The sequence below is a fragment of the Coffea eugenioides genome, chromosome 6 (assembly GCF_003713205.1).
Source record: "Coffea eugenioides isolate CCC68of chromosome 6, Ceug_1.0, whole genome shotgun sequence".
Taxonomy (NCBI): Eukaryota; Viridiplantae; Streptophyta; class Magnoliopsida; order Gentianales; family Rubiaceae; genus Coffea; species Coffea eugenioides.
Genome location: NC_040040.1, coordinates 51958802 through 51976473, shown reverse-complemented (window position 1 = coordinate 51976473; position 17672 = coordinate 51958802). Strand labels below are relative to the sequence as shown.

The 17672-nt window shown below is 38.2% G+C and overlaps 2 protein-coding genes, 1 long non-coding RNA gene and 1 pseudogene across 3 annotated transcripts; 2 read left to right on the top strand and 2 right to left on the bottom strand.

The window, feature by feature from the left end:
- Positions 1-1983: 1983 nt before the first annotated feature.
- Positions 1984-6463, bottom strand: LOC113775504 (ATPase 8, plasma membrane-type-like). Its single transcript, XM_027320411.1, has 14 exons — positions 6410-6463; positions 6110-6229; positions 5907-6005; positions 5673-5810; positions 5269-5583; positions 4707-5153; positions 4479-4601; positions 4287-4391; positions 3857-4166; positions 3253-3767; positions 2970-3143; positions 2677-2859; positions 2367-2545; positions 1984-2186 (listed from the first exon to the last, which is right to left on the bottom strand). The coding sequence occupies exons 1-14, from the start codon at positions 6458-6460 to the stop codon at positions 2090-2092; spliced, it is 2856 nt and encodes a 951-aa protein (XP_027176212.1). The 5' UTR covers positions 6461-6463; the 3' UTR covers positions 1984-2089.
- Positions 6464-7190: 727 nt separating this feature from the next.
- On the top strand, positions 7191-7662 carry LOC113775506. The gene is made up of 3 exons (XR_003468888.1): positions 7191-7284; positions 7365-7422; positions 7618-7662. It is a non-coding gene; the product is annotated as an uncharacterized LOC113775506 (long non-coding RNA).
- Positions 7663-9660: 1998 nt separating this feature from the next.
- On the top strand, positions 9661-12150 carry LOC113774408 (annotated as a pseudogene).
- Positions 12151-12612: 462 nt separating this feature from the next.
- On the bottom strand, positions 12613-16576 carry LOC113775242 (WD repeat-containing protein 76). Its single transcript, XM_027320032.1, has 5 exons — positions 16327-16576; positions 15149-15797; positions 14285-14691; positions 13676-13774; positions 12613-13023 (listed from the first exon to the last, which is right to left on the bottom strand). The coding sequence occupies exons 1-5, from the start codon at positions 16455-16457 to the stop codon at positions 12810-12812; spliced, it is 1500 nt and encodes a 499-aa protein (XP_027175833.1). The 5' UTR covers positions 16458-16576; the 3' UTR covers positions 12613-12809.
- Between the last annotated feature and the right edge of the window lie 1096 nt (positions 16577-17672).

Here is a 17672-nt window from a genome sequence, read left to right as displayed (position 1 = left end):
TATGCCTTCGTGTAATGAATTTTGTTGCCATCCTATTTTCTTTGGTTTGGAAATGTGGAATTAATTTAACTACTATCCTTTGGTCTAGCCCACATAACTTTGGTATGTATATACTTTTCAAAATTTTGTAAAGCTCTTCTTTCTGTAAGCAATATCAATGTCAGAAACTGAAATATTGAAGGGTTTCATGTAATATGATCTTTCCAATAGTCAATACATGCATGAGTTTATCTAATTCTTCATTATACACCATCTTATCTGTATTGATCATTTGGCTTTTGTGAAATACTCTCACTAAATCACTTGTATACCTAATCTTGAGATGATGTGTAAACCGCCCACCATAATGCATGTGGATATCCACTATCCTAAAAGGATCTGACATGATCTCCAATCTAAATTATTTAATCAACACTTTCAAAATTCAAATATAGATTAATAAACTATATTAAGCTACATCAAACTTTCAGATTATAACAACAATTAGTTAGCCCTGGCACATATTATTTAATCAACACTTTCAGATTATATAGTGAAATCTAATTTAGTAGTCAAATCCAAACCCTACACATCTTATTTCCTCTTGACATCAACCACATACTCCAAAAAAGCTAAAAAAGTTAAGAACTTTACATTTTTAAACCCCATTTTTCTGTGATTATCACCTATATATGGACCACCAACTATAAAAATGACAGAAATTGTATATTTAAACCTCAATATATAGTGGAAAAGGAATAAACAAATTGAAAAAATAATACAAATCCTAAACATCAAATGGACTGAATATCGAACAATAAGTTCTGATTCTTAGCTAAAAATGTCGAACAAACTTCATGATCAGATACAGCCACTAATCTGACCTTCCTTTCCTCACGACCGGATGCAACCACGCCGTCTTCAAATCAAATTCACGATATTTCAGCAACAATTTAGTAGTCAAATCCCTTGTTTTAGGGTTTTTCTCCTTACAAAGGATGAATGAGAGAGCGTCAGTTCTTATTCTCTCTCCCTCTCTATTATAAATGAGGGTATTTTGGGTATTCGACTTGCTACTTGTAAGTTGTAACTCAACTGGTTCAGAAGGTAATTTTCACTTTAATTATAAAGTTTAGGGTGTTCATATGGAAGTTTCTAAACGATAGGGGAGTAAGGTGTCTTTTTGCGAAACTATAAGGGGGTTTCTTGTATTTTATCCAATGAAGTAATTATGGTTTAATTAACAATAAATTCGTTTCCGCCTGTAAAGAAACCTTTGAAAAATAATCTAAGATGAATTTTATAAGTAACTTTTCTAGTTATTTAAAACAATCAATTAGTTAAATTTTAAAACCTTACAGCCGCATTGGATTGGATTGCGATCTTTTTTTCCTTTTTTAAAGAAAGGTGAATGGCCTTTTGCAATATATCACCAACATTGAGGTTTTCTTTAGAGGGCAATCAATACGTTTCTTGAGCTTAGGAATTTTCGGAGATTGAAACCCACAAAATTGATTCTTTGAAAAATTGGGCAAATGATTGATCTTTTTTTCCCCCCAAAACATGAACATGTTGCTAATGATTGATGAAGGTGTTATAAACATAGCTTACTCAATTTGAGACCTTCTTTCTTAAACTATTGAAGATCAACATGTGTGTTGTCTTCATGAAATGGATGCCTGAGGAGGCAAGACTGCTCATCAAAAGCACTCTCAAAATTAAATTGATTTTTCTGTAGTTTCCTAACAGTCAGTTTATTACCGATTACACAGTTCTGAATAGATAGCAGGAAAAAAAATCCATTGTTTAAAAAACAGCAAAAAAGAACAGATAGTTTTAAAAATTTGATATGAAATCCTACAAAATGAACTTTTACAAAATCTGAAGCGGTTGAGAACAAGCCTCTTGTATTGATTTTATCATATGGAGAGGAAAACCAATAATAATGTTTTCTACATAATCATATCAATGAGCCTCTTCTTCTTTTTTTTTTTTCCTGTCACTTCTAAAATGGTGATAATGTGATGTCGAAAGAATGCTGATTTGATCTCCAAATTTCCAGGCCTTCAATTCATTGATTCACAATCTGATCCTCTGAACATGATTTCTCCTAAACAGTGTAGTGTTGTTGGATGGTTTCGATGTCCAATCCCTTCAGCTTGACCACTGATTCGACATGTCCCTTAAGAGTGTGAAGCTCCCTCAATCTGCAACATAGCCCTTGGTGAGAACATAAAGTGAGTTTTTGAGAAATTTTACGTTAACAAAAAGGCACATTTACTTGTAAAAATCACATGCAAGTATAAAAGTTTTGTGATGGAATAGACTTCTGTCTTCATTTGTATCTTTGGAAACAAGAACAGCTCTGGATAAGATCATGTTTATACCTTGCAACCTCAGCCCTTCTCTTGGCCTGCTCGGCGATTTCAGACAGCTCTCTGTAGTGTTTGTCATTGAACAAGCCAGCAGATTCTGGAGTTTGAAGCCCATGAAGTGTGCGCTGAGCCAAGGCCCATTGTGCTTCTCTCTCTTCCCTGCCATAGTCCTTCTTGGTGGTGAAAGCAGTCTGAACAGTCCCAAAACAAAAGGGCAGAAAAAAAAAAGTAATTTTGCTTAGAATGGTTATAATGAAAATAATGTCTTGATGAAGTGTATTATGATAAGATGGAGATGGATGGTTTTGGCTTCCAATTATACCCTGTTCTGGATCATGGAATCCCAGGCCTTGCCGCTCAATGCATAGCGGATGATGAACTTGAGGATGTCAAGAGGGAAGTAGGTGACAATGCTGAAGATCCAGATGACTCCACCCCAGCCCCATCCAATACCTTGGATTCTAGCAAAGCTCCAGTTTGCATAGACAGCAAAAAAGGTAGCCACCTGAACGCAGGCAGTTAAGAATCGGTTAGGCATACTTGCACATATATGTGATGACAAAAGGTTTCCACATTTTGACAAGAAAGTTGGCGAAAATGTTCAAAGGGACTCACCAACTGGGCAATAAAGAAAGCAGTGACAAGCCAGAGTCCAGGGCGTTCGACAAAGGACCAGCTCCTTGATCTAGTAACAAAGATCAGTGCCTGACTGATGATGCTAACTTGGAGGTAAAGGGCAGCAGTGAGTTCATCTGGGTGACCTCTGATTGACCTGACCTTGAAGATATTCTACTCAAAAGAAAACGAAATGAATTGGTTAATTAATAGATTGTTCTTGCCTTTAGTTCAGCTGGTTAACTTGTCCTCGTATGTATCAACAGAAGGAAAAAGAATTTACCGAGAAGAAATCAGTGTCAGCTGCGAGGTAGAAGAACACCACCGTCATGACGGCAAGATAGGTTCCGAGGACAACACCAGTGGCAAAGATTTCCTTGAGCTTCCATGAATCAGGCACAGGGGATGGCTTCACTCTATCCTTGGAGATGGTCATGATGGTTCCATCATTCAAGATAGCGATGATCAGGACCATGAAAGGTGAGAAGTCGAACTTCCAGATGAGGGCAATGAGCAAGAATCCCAAGACAATACGGATTGTGATTGAAACAGCATAGATGGTGTAGTTCTTCATCCTCTGGAAGATGGCTCTGCTTGTCAAAACAGCACTAACAATGACACTAAGTCCTGGTTCGGTCAAAACAATGTCAGATGCACTTCTTGCTGCATCAGTTGCGTCTGCCACTGCAATACCAATATCTGCCTTCTTCAGTGCTGGGGCATCATTCACACCATCTCCTGTCATTCCACAAATGTGCTTCCTCTCTTGCAACTTCTTCACAATTTCGTATTTGTGCTCTGCGCAGATTTAGTGTTAGTTATGGTACTAAGAGCATTGAGAAACAAGTCATATCTCGTCATTTAATGCAATGGGTTGGCAAAATTACCAGGGAAGACTCCAGCAAAGCCATCAGCTTTCTCAATTAGCTCATCAATGGGAATTGAAGCAATGGACTCATCCTTGCTCTGGCCTAGCAGGGAGGACGAGGGATACATGTTGGTGCCCATTCCGAGCCTACGACCGGTCTCTTTGCCAATAGCCAACTGGTCACCAGTGATCATCTTGACATTAACACCGAGATCAAGAGCTTTCTTGATGGTCTCTGCACTGTCGTGTCTTGGAGGGTCAAAGAGAGGCAACAAACCGATGAACTCCCAGGGGCCACCAGCACTTTCTTTGTTCTTCTCAGGTACAGCCTATGACATATTACACAATCATCTTTAGCTGTACTAAAACCGTGAAGTTTTCAATGATATGAATCCTGAGGCGAGATGACATAAATGGATAATTCTATATTCAGTTTCATATCAGCTCACCTGTCGGGCAACACCTAAAGAACGAAGGCCACGGTTAGCAAAGTTGTCAATGATGTCATGTGCCTTCTTCCTCACTTCCCCTTTGAGTTCGCAAAGATCAATAATCTGGTGGAGCAGTGAAAGTGTTAGATATCTAAACCGAAATGTAAATCAGTGCAATTTTGACACCAAGTGAATGTTAATTTATCTTACTTGCTCAGGAGCACCCTTGCTGCTTCTGTGCCAATCTCCATTGGAGTCAATGTAGGTAATTGCTGTGCGCTTTTCTACTGGATTGAAAGGAAGGAAATGGAGCTCAGTGATTCCTGCTCTCGCCTACAAAGATCAAACAAGGCTCACAGGCATGAACCATATGGGAAAATGGAGTCGAAAAAAAAAAGCCTTCTTTTGTTAGAACTCAGAACGGGTCCAATTCATTACCTCCTTTGGGTCACTCAACATGTTAACAATTGAAGCATCAATTGCATCCTGGTTCTCAGTTCTAGAAGCCCTAGCAGCGTACAGGACAACACTGTCTTTGTCCATGTTCTTGGGGAATACCTCAATCATTTGCTTGTCAACAGTCAACTTGTTAAGGGTGAGGGTTCCTGTCTTGTCACTGCAGAGGACATCCATGCCAGCCATCTCCTCAATAGCTGTCATCCTCTTTGTTATGGCACCTTGCTCTGATAGCCTGTGAGACCCAATAGCCATTGTCACAGACAAGACTGTTGGCATGGCAATTGGGATACCTCCAATGAGCAGAACCAGCAAATTGTCGATTCCTTCTCTGTATTTCCTGTGCTGCACTGGGTACATCACTACAACCTCAATTACCATACCCAAGCCAATGGAGCATATACAGAAGTTCCCAATGGCAGTCAACACCTATTAGAATTCAGAAAACATCAGCAAAGTCAGTTCTTGCATGCTATAAAAGTCAATTCTTTAAATGAAATGGTTGCACTTTTACCAACTGAAATTCAACAAGAAGTTGCACTACCTTTTGGAAGTGACCGACATGGTTGGTGCTATCAACAAGGTGGGCAGCTTTGCCAAAAAAGGTATGGACACCAGTGGCAATGACCACAGCCTCGATTTCACCTTGCTTGCAGGTGGAACCAGAGAAGACTTCATCACCAGGGTTCTTTGTTACAGGTAGTGACTCACCAGTCAGGGCTGACTGATCAATCTTGAGAGCATCTCCCTCCAAGAGACGAGCATCAGCTGGGATAATATCTCCCAACTTGACACTAATCAAGTCTCCTGGAACCAGGATTGCTGCGTCCTGCTCCGTCCATTTACCGTCCCTCAAAACCTTCAAATTGATCAAATGAGGACTCAAATTTATTGATTAACTCTTTCAAAGTATTCACTATGATGAATGAGAGAAACACAAAATGGTACCTTGGTTTTGGGGGCAAGACCAGCCATGAGTGCTGCAGCAGCATTTCCTGCATTATTTTCTTCAATGAAACTAACAGTTGAGTTGAGGATGAGCAAGACGACGATACCAACAAAGTCTTGCCAATCTGGAGGCTTGCCCTGCATTTGGAACCAAAGAAAATATCAGCCCATAATATATTACAAAATTAATCTCATATTCTGAGGCAAAATTCTAAAAGTTATATAGAAAACTACCCCTCCATTGGCCAAAACAATTGCCATCACAGCTGCAGATTCCATAACCCATGACAGAGGATTCCACATGAACCCCAAGAACTTAAGAAGCTTGCTTTCCTGTTATTAAACATATATATATATATATATGTTCTTCAAAACTCAGTTCACTGTTTGGTTTGATAAATAAAAGAATCTCTAAGCAAAGAGGAAACATAATGGACCTTTTTCTCCTCAAGCTTGTTGGGTCCAAAAATTTGGAGCCTCTTCGCTCCTTCCTCTTCAGACAAGCCTTCCCTGCTACATTTCAGCTGCTTGAACACCTCCTCAACGGGGATGTTTTCCTGTCAAGGCATTTTAGTATTAGCAATCTTCTTTGCACATAAAACATTCAACTCTTTGTTTTCTTTGTTCAAGTTGATAATTTGGCAAGCATGCATGCATGCCTGCATTATCAAGTTGTCCATAAATACCACAATTATACAAAACAACAATGCTGCTACATTTGCAGAAGGGATACTTACGAGATCAACTTGCTCATTCTTGATCTCTTCCAAAGAAAGATCAGAGGCCATGATTGCTATACTAGTGTTTGGAGAATCAATTCTAGTATAATAAAGGAAGAAAGATAAAGAGCACTAAATCTCTCTATCTCCCCCCTCCCTAATGGGCTCTACTCTTTTAATATTTTGTTTCAACTAATGCCTTTCCCTCCCTCAAACATGCATAGATCTCGTCTTAAAATGAGAGGATGGCCTTGGTAAAAAAAAAAAAAAAAAGCTCTCGTCCCCGTTGTGCCAATTGGCTGGACAGGCATAAATCAATGCCTCCCGTTCAAATACCAATATTTGAGCGAAGTTTTTGCGGATGACCAATATTCTAAGTAATCTCTCCTTCCGACACTTTTTTTTTTTTTGAATTGATATGCACTTGAATTCAGAACTATCAAACCAAAAATAAACTAATTGAACTTATAATTATAAATTAGATAATAAGTTAATGGATTGCAATTTTGCTCCAAAAATTTCTTACGTTTTTTATTATTACATTTTCTAACAATCTATTTGTCTCACATATATTAAATATATATTTTTTTTTAACAAAAACTCCAAAAAGTGACTACCCAATCCATAAAAAGTTTTAATCCCAACTTTCCTTTGCGATGATATTTAAACAAGAGGGGAAAAAGAAGGAAAAGGAAAACACAGAAGCACTTCCAAGCCATGTTTTCTTGTCAATTTGTAGCATCTCCATCATCATCATCAGCCCCAACGCTCGCTAGTTCCTTTCTATGGAGTATCAGAAAACCCCTTCCACCAATCTTCTTTTCTTGTCCTTCTTCTTCTTTGTCTTCCACTTCCCTCAGCTTTTCTTCCTCGCTCCCTCAGCAGCCCCTCAGGTCAGCAAGTGGGGGAAACATAATACTTAAAGATTCATTTTTTTCCTTTTGCGCTCTACTTCTCACTGCTAAAGTTACAGGTGTCCTGTTCTTGGTGCTGGCTTTGCTGGGCTTTCTGTTGCTTGGCATTTGTTGCAGGTATCGTCTTTGTTCATGTGTATGTAGTCAAGTCTACTAGAGGTTCATTGTGCATTTGTTTTATAATTTGGTGCTGCCTGGTGATTGTGAGTGAAAGATGAAAGGATGAATATAAATGTTCGTGACATTTCTTGCTTCCCGTTTTAATCTACTTTGAATTGCTTTTATCTGTTGCTGTAATGTCTTATTTTGCAGCACGGCTCCAGGGATTTGCCTTTGTTAGTTGACATATATGATGAAGTTGGTATCTGTGGGGGTGCATCAGGAGTGGCTGGCGGACTTCTCCACCCGTATTCTCCTGAGGAGTGCTGGAACAGGTTGATTATTGAATGCAAGTACGTTGACTTCAGATTAAACAAATGTAAGTGCAAAGCCCAATAATTCAGTAGCTCTCCATTTCTTCAACAATGGAAAAAATAAATAAACAACTATATCCAGCTAAGAATAGGATAAAGAAAGATTAATATCAGCCAGATGTGAAATATACATTTACAACAAAGTTTGTGCAAAGAAAAGGCATAATTATCCTACCAAGTCCAGCACCAGCCCTCCCAATTATAAGCCCTCTATACCAGCTCATAACTAAACAACCTCTATATTGGACTGTACACAAATTCTCCCAAAAACCTCGATCCAACCTCTTCTAAGCTCAGAGCTTTCCAAGTTTCTGAAAGAGAGTTCTCTACAACTTTTTTCATCATTCCTAGCCATATTTCATTGACTTATTTCATCTCTAAATTTAACTCATCTTCCGTTTGTTAAATGGCCTCCAGTTGTCTTACTTGCATTTCAGCCGTCTTGGATGATCTGCAGTTGCTGGAGAACCTGTGTCCTAAAACTCCAGATTGGGAGAGCGAGCTCCTTGAAATGGTGTTACTAAAAATATATCTAGGAATTTTCAGAACATTTCTTCTATGTGTGAGAAAGTGCGGCGATGATGATGACGCAAGTCTAGGAGCACTGGTAGTTAGGATGAAAGATTACATCTCCAAACTGGGACAGGCGATTCACAAGTTCTATCTTACTAGTGTGGAAGATGGATATCGTATGGACCTTGCTACATATATCTCCGATGACATAGTAGAAGAAGCGGCATCCCTCAAACAAGAAATCAAGGATTTAGAGTACTCGACAAGGCTGTCTAGCAAGTCCCCGGTAAAGAAAGATGACCTAATGGATATCATGGACTCTCTTCTGGAGAGCCCTCGGTACATTGTTTACTTTGCAGAGAACCACGCACTCTATGCAGGTTATGCAGAACTATCCGAAGGCTTTGCGGAGAAGCTGACATTTTTGAAAAACTACTTCTGTTTTCTTACACTTCATGGCTTCGAAGATAGGCAATTGGGACCTTTATTGACTCACATTAAATCTGTTGCCGTCAATGCAGCATGCAACAATGGAGTGTTGTTCTCTAGGTCGTCCATGTCACGTAACAATCCTATTCGGGACCTGCTGAAGAAGATCATTTTTGCAGAACCCGAAGTCCATAAGACATGTGTCCAGGCCCTGATTTCTTCAAAGTTATCAAGACAAGCATACAAGGAAAAAGATGAGAACATATTCAGAGACTTCATCGATTCTCTTCTAGTCTATCATTGGGAGATACTAAAGACTGGAACTTGTATTATGATTTCTTTGAAGGATCGATTGAAAATGCTTTATGGGTCCCAAAGGGATTGCTGTTGGCTTGATAACTACCTGATTGCTTAGGTACTTTATTCAATTAGCCATCCATCAACATGTCCATTCAAATACTGGATAGAGTTAGGAGTTCATGGTAATACTAGTATTCCTTTCTTTTTAACTTGATGATAGGGTATCTTTAGTATCGTATTAACTGTCCAATACTGTAACAAATTGGACTACAAGCTTAACATATTATTGCTAACCCTCTTGAAACAGCAATTCTCTAGATTTATACAACCAATTAATAGCTGTTGTACCATAAACTTTTGCTTTTTGAGCTGAAGGATACTGCTTCTTGGTGATTTGTATCCTGAATTTGGTTTCTATGTCTCTCTTTTGAGCTTAATGTAGGAGCCAAAATTTAATGTGACCTCAGCTATTAATAAGTATCTATGATGTCTTACTTTTGTTCTATGTTTTTTTCTGGAGGGAATTTTGCTTCTGTATCTGAATGTAAATACTTATATTGAAGCAAAAAATTCTTAACTTTTGAAGTTTTACATCAGAGGGATCCTGAGACCAGCTGTCAGTTTAAAGAACATAAACATAATGGACCATGTACGTTTTAAAGATTATATTTTGTATTTTGTATCTCAGGTGCTACATGTAACAATATATACTTTTATTGCTCTCTAATAGTAGAATGCCGAGAACTGCCTTGCCAGTTGCAGAATAGAGTCAATGGACAAGCATGCTGCAGAAAACCTTGTGCCTGGTTTGTCTGTGCCACTCAATGTGGCCTTTCATATGCCTGAAGCTTTAAATGTTCACTCTCAGTACTATCTTGAGGTCTGGAAAAGAGTTCGAGTGGTTGTAATCTGTATAATTGGGATATCTCCCTGCACTTGTTAAGAACTACTTATTTTGAATACTTCAACAGGCACTTTACTTAGCTTGTCAAAATTCAGTCGCAGAAATGTTGAATCTTGGTGTTGCGCCTAGAGAACTGAATTTCTGCATGACATGTGTTGGCAGTCTCCTTGAATTTGCAGGTAAGAACTTGTGGATATTTTTTTCTATTAATTGTCACCTTAATAAGAGAGGTATGCTGAAATTCTGAAGAATGGCATTTTAAATTTATGCATGCCATAAAATTACATAAACTTCTTTTTTTACTGGTGTTAAAGCCTGCCTATATGATCCCTGCACCAGCTTTGCAAACATTTCCTTTTAAAGAGATATATCTAATCCTCCTTTCTCCCTCCCCTATCTTCCCTTCTTTCCACCTTGTTTCGGATGAAGTTTCCTTGCATTGGTTCCTTAACCATTGTTTATATCACTACATTTGTCGTTCATTCTGCAACTCTTGCTCTTTGATTATCAGAATGACTGTTAGCATCTGATGCATTCCTTCCTAATCATCTCCTGCTAATTGAGCTTAGTCCTACAAATGCATGAAAGATGGCATCAATCAATTGTAACTAATATCAGTTACATTGCACAAGTTTTGTGAATCCTGGATACTGGCATTACAAAGTTCTTCACTTGAATTCCTTGAGACTAAGATGCACATATCTAGAATTAATCTCCATGAGGGGTTCGGTACCTTGGACAAGAGTCTTTGGCTCTTCAAGTATGTGCTGTCACTGAGAGCTTATTCCTCATTGATATGTGAGAAGCAGCTGAACTACTCTGGGTTCGACAGAATAAGTCAACTGCTTGTAGAGAACTAAGCATGATTAGATGAGAAATTTGATAAAGATATCCTTTTCAGGGGAGTATAACGCCGTGGTCATTTCTCTTGGTGCCAGAGCAGCTTTTCTGCCAGAGTTTTCTGGAATACTTCCCTTGAGAACATGTAGAGGTGTTGTTACACACATGCAGCTCTCTGATAATATCAGGTACCTTTGAGGCTCAAATAACTCGAACTGATAAAACTTTCAGAGACCAGTCGGTTCAACATTGCAAATTTAATATTGTGAATATCCAATAATTATGGTTGCAGAAAATCACTTGTCTTCTGATATTGGGAGAAAACCTGAGTAACTAGTGCATGCTATACAAGTAAAATTTAGGAGCCAAAAGAGGAATGCTCTTTGCTTCAACAAAAGTTTGTGACACGCCACATACAATTACAGCACCAAGCTTAATAATGCAATTATATGTTTTTTTCCCATTTTCTTTTGATTTCCTCCAATATATCAAAAAATTTGTCTAGACGAGTAGTTAAGCAAGAGATAGAGGTCAATCTAGTAGTATGAAATACCAACTCCTGTAGACATTTGATCAAGAGATTTGGATGTCAATTGCACAATACTTCACTGAGATTGTGAGCAAAAGTTTCTGGTTCTTGAGCCTTTGGTAATTTAAACATGGCCTCTACCCTATAGCATGGCTTGCAACTAGCATAGGAGGTTTGCTTAAACTTGAGCCTCATCCGTCCGGTCCATGGATACAGAAAACTTTGCATCATAATATCACACTCTTGGCCGGTTTCAGATATACTGCATTAAGCATCAACCGAGCATTGTGTTTCGCGTCTCTTTAATCGATAATATCTCTAAAAGTACATGTATTTCTCTTTTATCAGAGAAGAATATCCGCAGCATAGTCCCTCAATCCTGTCAGATGCCTGGCTTGCTGTACAGGGTCCTCGAAGATCTGTATTTGGGCTCAACATGGGAATGGAGGTCTACAAATTACTCAAGGGCTGTCCCAACAGTAGAAGCTTCTGAAGCCTTAGAAGAACTTCTATCAAAGGGATTTGTTACATATCCTGCTATAAGCAACTGGAAAGTCAGAGGAGCAGTTGCAGGACTAAGGGCAATGCCACCACTCACCCCTCATGGATCGTTGCCAATTCTGGGTTGCGTAGATAATGTCATAGGTCGAAATCATGCTTGTAAATATTGGGTATTTACCGGGCTTGGTTCAAGGGGCTTGTTCTATCATGCGTGGCTTGGTAAATTGATGGCACAAGCCGTACTTTCACGTAGTGAACATTCAATCCCTTCAGAGTTGCTTCTTTGGAAACAAAAGATGAGGCAACAACACAGAAGATGTCTTCAGTCTAAACTATTTCAAGTGAATATATTGTAAAGGGGACATTTCTGTCTGCTTTCAGCTAATGCCTGGGTTTGGATTTTCCCCATATTACTAAAGCATGAGTCTTGAGCGTAAAATGATAATGACAATAATATCTGCTTCCACTTCTGAAAGAATCCAAAGATTGTCACTCATGTCACCTTTGCCCGGACCTTGCAGATAAAAGTTTCAAGTTAATTAGTGCTTATGCTTCAAGACATCTCTTTTGCTGATGGTGTATGGTCCTAAAGTCAAGACCACCTTAGATTCACCCTGCAAACTGCACCATCAATGTTATAAAACAGGGCGGAGCAAATCCAACAACTGAAACTGAATGTGGAGTGGTAGCGTGACAACATGTTCGAATGCCAGCATGATGGTTGATTGAACACTATCAGTTGACTGGGCAAGGCCAACCGAAGGATAAAATACTGAATGCTTTACTATTACATGTGAGAACTCCAAAACGACCCAAAATGCAAACTGCTAATTCCAGCATTAAGAGTCGAAATGGCTTTACATTCCAAGAAATGTTAAGATCATTGTACCACCACTAAAAGCTTTTTCAGCAAAAGATGCACAGGAAGTTACCTAACGAGGATACATGTACAACAGATAAACATGGCAAGTGAAAACCATCTCCAGCACGAACTAGCAAAACAAGGATTCATTCATCAAGATGGCCTCCATATATAAACCTGACCCCCGCTTGTAGCACTAGCCAGCGTCCCAACCTCGAATGGATGAGCGTCAAATCGACATGGAATTGCAGACATGTGTTCACTTTGTAAAGTTGCAGTAACATCTTTTCCCGTGGTGGAGATTATGTCAACTCCTCTTCTCATGTTCCCCACGAAAACATAAGAATCATCCCACCCCCATATTCCCCTGTTTTGCGAAGTGGAAATAACAAACAAAAGAGACTCGTAGTTAGGGTATCATTGTTATCAAGAAGGGAAACTTAAGTATCAACACCATTTTGCACACAATAAGTAAAAATAATATCCTATGATATGGCAATGCATCATGGCTATCCACAAGATCCATAAGACCATCAAAGCATTTCAAAGACTGAAAAACCAATTTAAGTTACAAATATATTTCTAACTGAGACGGCCAAAATAAAGGTTGGCAACTTAAAATGCGCACATATATATCCAAATAATTCAACAAAGAGAAACTAAAACATATCACATGCCTTCCCTGTAAATACTTTTGGTGGGGGGGGGGGGGGGGGGCAGTGTGCATTTGCATGAAACTGGGACAGAGGCTGTGAGTATGTCTATTGAACAAACCTAACAAAATGAGAAATGTACAGTTTTCTTCCTAGAGACAGCTACAAGAAACAGAATTTTTCTAGACAAAGGAGAATAAAATTGAAAGATAAATCCATACGGTAAGCAATCTATTCGAGGCATTATTAATCAAGAATACAGCCACTTTGATTCATAGACTACTACTTCCAATTCAAGGAAACAACTGATTAGTTCAAAAGCCATCAAAACAAACAACAGCATTGTTCTTAAACTGACAATTTTACCTGAAGGAGGAAATCCATCTGCCCGTCTGGTTGTTATGGTATACCATTGTCATGTTTTGATAGGTATCTCCACTAAATAAACCAACCATATCATCAGCACTGCACAGACAAACAGAAATATCAAGCATGTTTCCAAGTCAGAAACTGAGGTTCAAGAATTCCTGTGCATCTGAAGCCAGACAAATTTTACAGCAGACAATCTATCTTAAGAAAAAAGCCAATGTTTCTGAGCGAAGAGATTGAATGTATGGAACACTAAGTCTGAAATGCCAAGCTTGTACATTTGGAAAGAATACCAAGACAAGATTAATTCCAGAAATTCATAGGCGATTAACTCAAACAGGAAAATATACCAAAAAGTAATAGGCGATTTTACTCAATACGAGGAGAACTCAATAAATGACTTTCAAAGACAATTAAGAGAGACATAGATGCATGGATGAACCCCACAAACCACCAATCAACATACACTAAAAGTTGGAGAGTTCTTGCCATGCTTATAATGCCTTAAGCGCCAAAGACATCTCTTTATAACTAAGGATTACAACATATTTTCAATGTGCATTAAATCCATAAACTTTTTTCTTATTAAAATCAACTACAACACACCTTGTAGTAGCAAGGAACCTTCCAGAAGGTGAAAAATAAGCCGAGTGCACAGCTCTTTTATGCCTAATAGTCTTCAAAGATGTTGACCCGTTAACACCAACTTTTCTCAAATCCCAAATGCAGGCAGTACCATCTGTTGAACTTGTTGTCATGATGTTTGTGTTCTGTGGATTAAAGTCTATTGTGTTGATCCTATTTTGGTGCAAACCCCACGAGGTTGAAGATTTTCCTGTTCTTACATCCCATACCCTAAGTTGTCCATTACCCTCACCAAAGTACAAGGAGTTCATATCATTTGGACTTTGAGAAAGAGAAAATACAGCATGATCACCAGCATACACCAATTCAAATAACTCTCGCTCAGTATCCATCAACCTTATAAAACCATTATAGCAAGAAGTGAACATCTGCATTGAAATACATAGGGCTGTTGTCAGAAAGCAATGCACTTGAAAGATCAAATGACCACAATCATCATAAGCTAGCACTTACAGGAACATAGTACCAAGCAGAGGCAAATTCTATCAAAATGTACATACATGCCAACTATTTTTAATAGGAGTACATGCATGAAAGTATAAGAACACAGATGCCAAACTGTCTTATTAGGATAAAAACTTAAAATGACAGCAGCTATATCCTTAAAACAAAAATTTTCTCCTTTGTGCTTTTTTTTTTTTTTTTCTTTTTCTGTGGTTCCAACATAAAGATAAAGTTGGTTTTGCAGATAGGTTTGAGACTATATCAGGTCAGAAATACCATTGAAGTCAGGCAGTGGCACCAGTATAGTTCATGTGGAAAGGATAAACTGTAAAATATTGAAATTGCAAAATTACCATTCATGCAAAATAAGTGTATCTGTACCTTTGATAAAGAAAATGGATTACACGCTATTCCCGAGATTGGTGCTGGATGAGGATGATACAGATAAATCCCATCCCCATCCTCAGCGTCAGCATCAACATTCCAAAAGCCAACATCACCAAACTTGTTGCCTACGACAACTATTCTAGCATCTGTAGTTGGTAAAAACCTTACATTCAGTATTCTCCCTGGCACCACACGTGCAATATTATCCGGCTCCAATTTCAATGCATCGACGTCAATGGAACCCCATACCTTTCTTCCTACTTTCAAACTACCCAAGAGCTCATTTCCTTCCATTCCCTTAATTGTATCATCCAGTTCATTATTACTCTCACTCAATCTGGATTTTCTCGAGCAATCCAGTATTGCCTCAATGAGTTTTCTATCGGATGCATCTGTTCTATAAGCATCTCTCATACTGATAGGCCCTCTTTCATAAGCTCTTTTTGTTAATGGGGATTCTGAATCTGAATTGGGGTTTTTCCTAGATATAGAACTTTGGGTCTCATCGAAATCATCTTTAAGGCCACCAGCAGTCGAGGAATCTGGTGCCACTCCTCGAGTCCTGAGAGACCTGCGAAGGACTATTGGAGTTTCTGTTCTGTGTTTCTTCTCAGGGCTCACTTTGTAAGACTTAGTTTGAGTTCTGAAGTTGCAAACAAAGAGAGAATACATAACAAGATTAGTAGTACATTAATTCAAAACATCTCATCAAAGAAGAAAAATCATTAACATATTCAGACATAAGAACTTGCAACTTTACAACTTCTAAAACGCCCCCTCCCCCCCCCCCCCCTTTCTCACAACTATGATAAGGGCCTTTATCAAGTGTCATACGATTCTCACTGTCACCATTCCCCCCTAGACTCCTCCCCCTCCCCATCTTCCCCTCCAGGGAAAAAAAATTATGATATATAACAGCACTGAAGAAATTATAAAAGCCAGCACAATACCCAAAATAAAAAAAAATGAAATTAAAAAGAAAAAATTGGAGATACTCACACACGAAAACAAAATAGACACAATTCACAAAGGATTCCACTTTCCAACAGGGCTAATAATCAACTTTAAATACAAAAATTTACACATCTCCAATCACAAAATATCATATCCCTGAACATAAAATTACACATATAATTTGTATGTTACCAACCAAGAAAAAGAAAGAGAGAAACCTCGGGCGCTTGGTGGATTCAGAGAGTTGGGAGAGTTTAGAGTGGATCTTCAGAGCAGCAAGCATTTGATCGTTGCGCTTGATGTTTTCGAGTCTCCGTCTCTCGTATTCTGTCAACTTTTGAGGGGCCATTTCTATGACCTCAATTGTTCACAAAACACGAAGAAAAACACGCACAACACACACTGGACAACAGAGTGAAGAAGAAGACGCAGAAATGCTTTAATTAGGGCTCTTTTCTCTTCTGTTGGTATTTGGAGAGGAAATGAGGAAGTGGCGTTGGTTTTTGTCGAACGTGGAAGCTATTATTAAAAAATAATTTCGGCGGGAAAAGAAAATAGGCGGGAATGCTGATGTCAATGTTGGGGAAATTACGTGGCATTCCCTGGATGAGTGACATGGATGGTCACTCTTCATTGACGGGTAATGCTAGCTCATTCGAGTTTGCGAGCTATTTAATTAGAATTGGGTTTGATTGAGCTCGAGCTATTTGAAAGTATTATGAAGTTAATTTCGAACTTAAGGATCAAATATTTAAGAATTTGACGAGTTCTAACGAGTATTGGATTAAATAATTAAAAAATACATATGAAATAATCAGCATAGGTTTGGCATTATTTTCGAATCTTATTAAGTCGAATTTGAGTGTTTTTGCAACTTTCTCGAGTGGAATTTGAGGTTGACCCCCTTGATGAGTTCAAACTCGAGCTCGATTTCGAGTAGCACTCATGTCATTCGAGTTCAAAATCAAGTATAATATTACTTGAGTTCGACTCGATTTGGCAGAACTTCTGCTCCAGAATTTTGTCCCATAATGTACTGAGGATAGAAATTATTGGTCCTCGTACAAAACATATACAATCAGTTTTTTTTTTTTTTTATTTTGGTCCTCGTACAAAATAATTACAATCAGACTTGGATGTTTGATGTTTTAATTGACTTCCTTTAATAATGTTTTAAGTTAAATCTAATTATAGTAACTTTTTACAATAAGATTATCCTGTATTAATGTTTTACACAAAGGTGATCAATATAATTTAAGAAAACCAAATGTGGTAATGATATTCTTTTATGCAATTGAAGGGATACATTTTGATTACTCTACCGAAAGTGCTGCATGGTTGTTCTACAAGTATGAGTTGATATTCTTGGATAAGGAGTACTGTGTTGAAAAAAAAAAACTTGAAGTAATTATGGTTTAATTAACAATAAACTCGTTTCTGCTTGTAAAGAAACTTTTGAAAAATAATCTAAGATGAATTTTATAAGTATCTTTTTTAGTTATTTAAAACAATCGATTTTAAAACCTTACAACCTCATTGGATTATAAATCGATTTCTCCTTACA

What these genes read in the sequence shown, in the direction of transcription:
- LOC113775504 (XM_027320411.1), bottom strand. Translation starts at nt 6,460, where the DNA reads ATGGCCTCTGATCTTTCTTTGGAAGAGATCAAGAATGAGCAAGTTGAT. An exon ending in AGAATGAGCAAGTTGATCTC is followed by an intron (nt 6,230 to 6,409) that starts GTAAGTATCCCT and finishes ATGCCTTGACAG; the next exon opens with GAAAACATCCCCGTTGAGGA. An exon ending in GCAAGGGTGCTCCTGAGCAA is followed by an intron (nt 4,392 to 4,478) that starts GTAAGATAAATT and finishes CTGCTCCACCAG; the next exon opens with ATTATTGATCTTTGCGAACT.
- LOC113775242 (XM_027320032.1), bottom strand. Translation starts at nt 16,457, where the DNA reads ATGGCCCCTCAAAAGTTGACAGAATACGAGAGACGGAGACTCGAAAAC. An exon ending in GAATCCACCAAGCGCCCGAG is followed by an intron (nt 15,798 to 16,326) that starts GTTTCTCTCTTT and finishes TTGCAACTTCAG; the next exon opens with AACTCAAACTAAGTCTTACA. An exon ending in AGATGGATTTCCTCCTTCAG is followed by an intron (nt 13,024 to 13,675) that starts GTAAAATTGTCA and finishes TTCGCAAAACAG; the next exon opens with GGGAATATGGGGGTGGGATG.